Here is a 4,964-nt window from a genome sequence, read left to right on the forward strand (position 1 = left end):
GCCGCCAAGGGCGCGAAAGACGCGCTCACAAAAGGACTAGACGCGCTGCTGCTAAAGACGCCGGGCACGCTCGTCGCGAGAAGTGGCTGCCGCCGCCGTCGGGAGGGCGGCAGCCACTTCTCGCGCTGCCCAACGCGCCTTCGCCGACCGCCGCGCCATCGCCGATGCCGTTGCTCGCGCTACCGGCGCCACCGGCCGCGCGGGCCGCGCTGGCGGCGGCGCCGCCGGCCGCTGCGGCTCCGCAGAAGCGATCCCTCGCGCAGAATCGCCCTCGGTGCCGCGGCGGGCCGGGGGAGAGGGCGTGAGGGTGTCTGTGGTGGGTAGGGGCCCCTTGCCCATCGGGTCGCTGCGCGCTAGAGCAGCGGCGGCCCGCCTAGGGGGCTCAGGGCGGCCTGCCGGAGGGTGCCCCTACGGCTTTAATGTGAAACACCTCCGGGGGAGGCCAACTTTGAGTGGTTGTGCCGAGTACTGTTTAAGGGTTGTGGGGCTGCTGTGGGCGGTTTTGGGCGTCCCTGGGGCACCCTCTGGAAGGGTCTGGCCCGTTGGTTCGGGGGGCGTCGCGTCTAGGGGGTGTATTCACACCTCAAAAATCGTTTCACGGAAGGTACACCCCTCCCTACTGTCGCGTTTTGCTGTTCAACAGCTAGGGACGGCCTCTGCGGCAAAGTCAAACCACCCCACCTCACCTACCGCAGCAAACCTTCGGCTCCCGCTCAGAGGCTCGCCGCGCCCGTGCGGCGCGCCGAGGCGGCGCCGAGGCCGGCGCCTTGCACCCGGCCCGCGGCCGGCACCGCCTCGCCCCACAACTGACCGCCCTGCGGCCCCTGCGCAGGCGTTCCTTCGACCTCGCTCAAAAAGCGACGGCCGGGTGTGGGCTGCTCCCTTGCCCCGTCACCCGCCGCCCTCGCCCGGCCGCCTCACCGCGCACGGAGCGCTCGGCTGCTCGCCGCCGCCGCCGCGCGTCCCGCGCGTGTGTGTGAGTGTGTGTGTGTGTGTCACACACACTCACGCGTCCCGCGCCGCCACGCTTGCCCCCCCTTGCCGGACGCGCGCTCTGTGCAGCGGCGCAGAGCGCGCGTCCCTGGCACAGACGGAGCAGCGACCGCGCCAGCGGTCGCTGCTCCGCCCCTCCGTCGCGCGCGCGTCGCTGCTCCGCCCCTCCGCCCTCGCCCCGCCCACCCAGTCCGCAGTCGCCCCGCGTCTCAACCAACACCCTTCCCGCGGCCACGCAGGGCCGTGTGGTGTGTGTGACACTGTCTCTGTGAGTGAGGGGGGCGGCGTGCGCGTGGTAAATAAATGAATAAAAACGGAGACCTCGTGAGGCGTGGCGCCGCACACACACAAGAGTGGCTCGCAGCCCTCCCTCCCGTCCTCACCTCCGGTGCACCACTGCACACCTCTCAGCGCACACCTTCGGGACTCACTCCACAGCCATGCGCGAGGAGGAGGGACCTCCTGCCGCGCCTCCCTCCGGCTCTGCCGGCCGCGCGCGGCAGTTTGGGTTGCCATGCTGGCCGGGCACGCGGCCTGCCGCCGCGGCCGCGGCGTGCCGCTGCTCCTTGCGCCGCTCGACATCGGCCTTTGCCTTGGCTTTCTTCCGGAGGGCCGCCTCGTCTGCGCCTTCCTCGCCTGCGCCCTCCTCCCCGTCCTCGCCCTCCTCCTGCTGCTGCTGCTCCTCCGCCCACGGCGGCGGCGCGGAGTGCGCGGGCGCCGCGGTCGGCGCCGCGTGCCACGGCCAGTCCGGCGGGTACGCGTCCTCGTCCTTGAGCATGACGGTGAAGACCTCGCCGGGCTGCTTGCCCGGCGGAATGGTGACCTCGATCCGGTCCCCGCTGGGCGGCCGGACAAAGATGGTGTGCGCCGAGGAGGCGGTCTTCTCCGGCATCGCAAAGGTGTGAAACGACCACTCCGGCTTCTTGATGACGAGCTGGACGTGCTCCATCTGCAGCGAGAGGCGGCCGATGGACCGCTCGATGCGCCCGAGGTCGGCGGCGAGGCCGCCACCGCGGAGATCGCGAACTTTCGTCTCGAGCTCGTTGATCTTGAGCTGCTTCCAGTCGAGCTTTTGCTGCAGGTTCCGATTCTCAAGCTGCAGAGCCTGCAGGTCGCTGGAGGCTGCCATGCTGGTCGCTAAACCACCAGTATCACGGCCAAAAAAGGTTTAGGGTGAAAAAGAATTCTCAAACGCCCGTCGTTTAACTAAAAAAGAATTATCAAACTCCGGCGTGACTCGGCGAAAGCAGCAGGCGAGGCCAGGGTCATTGTGTCTGGGCAAGATTTGCTTCATGTCACAGTCGAGCGGGCCGCACGCCTGCGGCGGAGGTGGCGGCGGAGGCTCGCCGCACCGACGCACTGCGCTCTCGGACGTCGGCAACACTCCTCCGCGCCCGCTCGGCGTTGGAGGCCGGCCCGGTGGCTCTCCCGTCTTGGAGCGCTGCCGTCAGCAACTCGCCGACGGTGGTGGCGCGGATGCGGTGGTGCCGCTGCCGCCGGGCGGAGTCGCTACCGTTTTCCCTCCGCCACCGCCGACCGGGCCGGCCGCTTCCGCTGCGGGGTTGCCGCCGCCGCCGCCGCAGCCGCCGCAGCCGCAGCCGCACGTCGACCCGCCTCCACTGCCGGCGGCGGCGGCCGCCGGCGCGACGACGAGGGACTTCTTTGGACTGGCCGCGAGGCAGGTCGCACGAGACGCGTACGAGCACGCGCAGGCGACCGGGGTGGTGACGAGCTCGGTCGCTTCCGACCGGCTCGATGAGGCCTCTCTCCGCTCGTGGGCCGCCGCGCTCTACCTGATGGAGGGCGGAGAGGAGACGCCGCCTCGCGCCGAGCGTCAGGGTCGCGCACGCTCGCCCCGTTTCGCTGCACGCCGGCGGTGCTTGCTCACCCCCCCCCCCCCCTTCCCCTCGGTTGCGTAGTCGCCGTCTCGCGCTACAAGGTGACGCACACCGACGCCACTCTGCTCTCGTACGTCGGCAACCTCCGCGTGCTGCGGCAACGACTCGGAGCGCAGTGGGCAGGCTGCCAGCTGTCGCTCCGCGACCGCGAGCTGCGCACTGTCTTCGGGTCGTCGACGCCGGCCGGCGGCGACGGCATCCGCCGGGCTGCCGTCCCCGACGGAGCCGCTGACGGCGACGGGCACACACATATGTGCCGCTCACGTCTAGCACACCACGCCCTGCATGATGCGCTCTTCTCCCCGGGCGGAGAGGCCACCATAGCCACCGCCACTAGCCCTCGCTCTCAGCCGCTACCATCGCATCCGACCATTTCCTCCGTCCCCTTCCCTCCACCCCTCGGCAGCGGCGGCTTTGAAGTGTGCGACGAGGCCATCGACCGCGTGCTCGGCGACGCCTCCGCCCACTCCAACCCGCGCGTGCGCGAGGCGGGCGTCGCCTTTGAGGCCGGCGAGCAGCTGCACCGCGTCCGGTGCGCGTTGAGCGGTGCGGCGGCGGTGCGGCGAGTGCACCCGTCCCCCTCACTCTTGCGCCGCCCAGTGCCTGCTGGCCGCCGCTGTCGCGCTCGAGGCTCCGGGCGAGCCGGAGGAGGAGCGGCGCGAGACCCGACAGCTCGCGTCGGACACCCTGCGCGTCTTTGCGCGCAGATGGGGCTCGTCGGACTGGCCCATGGAGGCGAGGCTGGTGCTCGGCCGCTTCGACGATCTCGTCATGCAGGACATCCGCGAGATCGAGATTGCGCCGGGACTCTACGGCTGCTTCTGCCGCAGCGGCGACTCCGACGAGGTGCTTCTGGGACGTTCAGGGCCGGCGCCGTCGTCGACGCCGCCGGCCTCGATGCCGGCGGCCTCCGGTGGCGCCGCTGGCGATCCCTCGGCGCCGCCAGCTCTGCGGTCTCGCGAGCCCGGCGAGGGCGGCGGCGAGGGCGGCGACGAGGCGCCGGTGGCCTCCGCCTCCACGGAGGGGTGGCGCACTGGGCTGTGGAGGTGTGGCACGCGGCCGGGTCGGTCGACGCGAGCCGGTGGCAGGTCGAGGCTGACGGAGGGCGCCTCTTCTTTGTGCGGGTCGCGGGAAAGGCCGCATAATCGCGCTCTCCGCCGAGGCCCGCCTCGGCGACGGCGCTCGCCGCGCAGCAGCAGCAGCAGCAGCAGCAGCAGCAGCAGCAGCAGCAGCAGCAGCAGCACGTGATTCTTGACACATGATTACACTACACAGTCCTCCCTTCGGTTGTCGTTTCGAAGCTGTTTTTTTCTTCTATCGCAGCGCACTCGCATCTGTGAGCCTAGCGCAGCGCGAACTCGCCGTCTGGGCCTAGCGCAGCGCGAACTCGCCGTCTGAGCCTAGCGCAGCGCGAACTCGCTCTGAGCCTAGCGCAGCGCCTCGGAAAACACCATTTTGGCTCGCCAACAAGCCCTCCGCGCCCCCACACCCTTAGGATAATACTTTTTCTCGCAGGCGGGCCGCCTACAGTAGGGCAGTCAGTCAGCTTGGCTTGCAGGATGCTGGAAGGAGGCTGGAGCCCGGCGAACGAGAGTTTACCGCTCGGGCAGGGCTTGAGCGTGACCTCACCGTCGCAAGCGTTTGCGGTGCCGAGGGTGCTGGTCGCTGCTGCGCACGCTAATCCGTCGATCATGCTCCCGACTAGTGCAGTCGCAGCCGTGCCTGACGCGCAGCACGCAGGTCAGCGCCAGGGTCTGTACCCTCCGTCCTCCTCCTAGAGCGTCACGTGACCGTAACACGTGCCCCGCCTCACCCGGACCTTCTCGGTCGCAGGCCGCGCCGACCCCTGCATGCATGGCCTCGAGCACGTCTTCCCTCCCCCAATGTCGCCACAGCTGCCGCCTCAACCACCGCCCTTGGCGTATCGCTCCCTCGCGTCCGGGGAAGCGGGCGGCTGTTGCTCGTCTAGCGTCTGCTCGACGCGCGGCGGCTCGGGCTGCCCGTTCTTCGTCTCCTCGCGCCATGTGCTCCTCTTACTGTATCTCTTTGCCGCCTTGCTCTTACTTTCTACTC

General features: G+C 69.9%; 1 protein-coding gene across 1 annotated transcript; it reads left to right on the forward strand.

Moving 5' to 3' along the window:
- Positions 1-2,285: 2,285 nt before the first annotated feature.
- Positions 2,286-4,036, forward strand: EMIHUDRAFT_110359 (hypothetical protein; the record flags this gene model as incomplete). Its single annotated transcript, XM_005788693.1, has 5 exons — positions 2,286-2,832; positions 2,913-3,144; positions 3,298-3,423; positions 3,599-3,893; positions 3,938-4,036. 5 exons carry the CDS (start codon positions 2,286-2,288, stop codon positions 4,034-4,036), a joined length of 1,299 nt encoding a protein of 432 aa, XP_005788750.1.
- Positions 4,037-4,964: the final 928 nt, after the last annotated feature.

Source organism: Emiliania huxleyi (assembly GCF_000372725.1).
Source record: "Emiliania huxleyi CCMP1516 chromosome Unknown EMIHUscaffold_133, whole genome shotgun sequence".
Classification (NCBI taxonomy): Eukaryota; Haptophyta; order Isochrysidales; family Noelaerhabdaceae; genus Emiliania; species Emiliania huxleyi.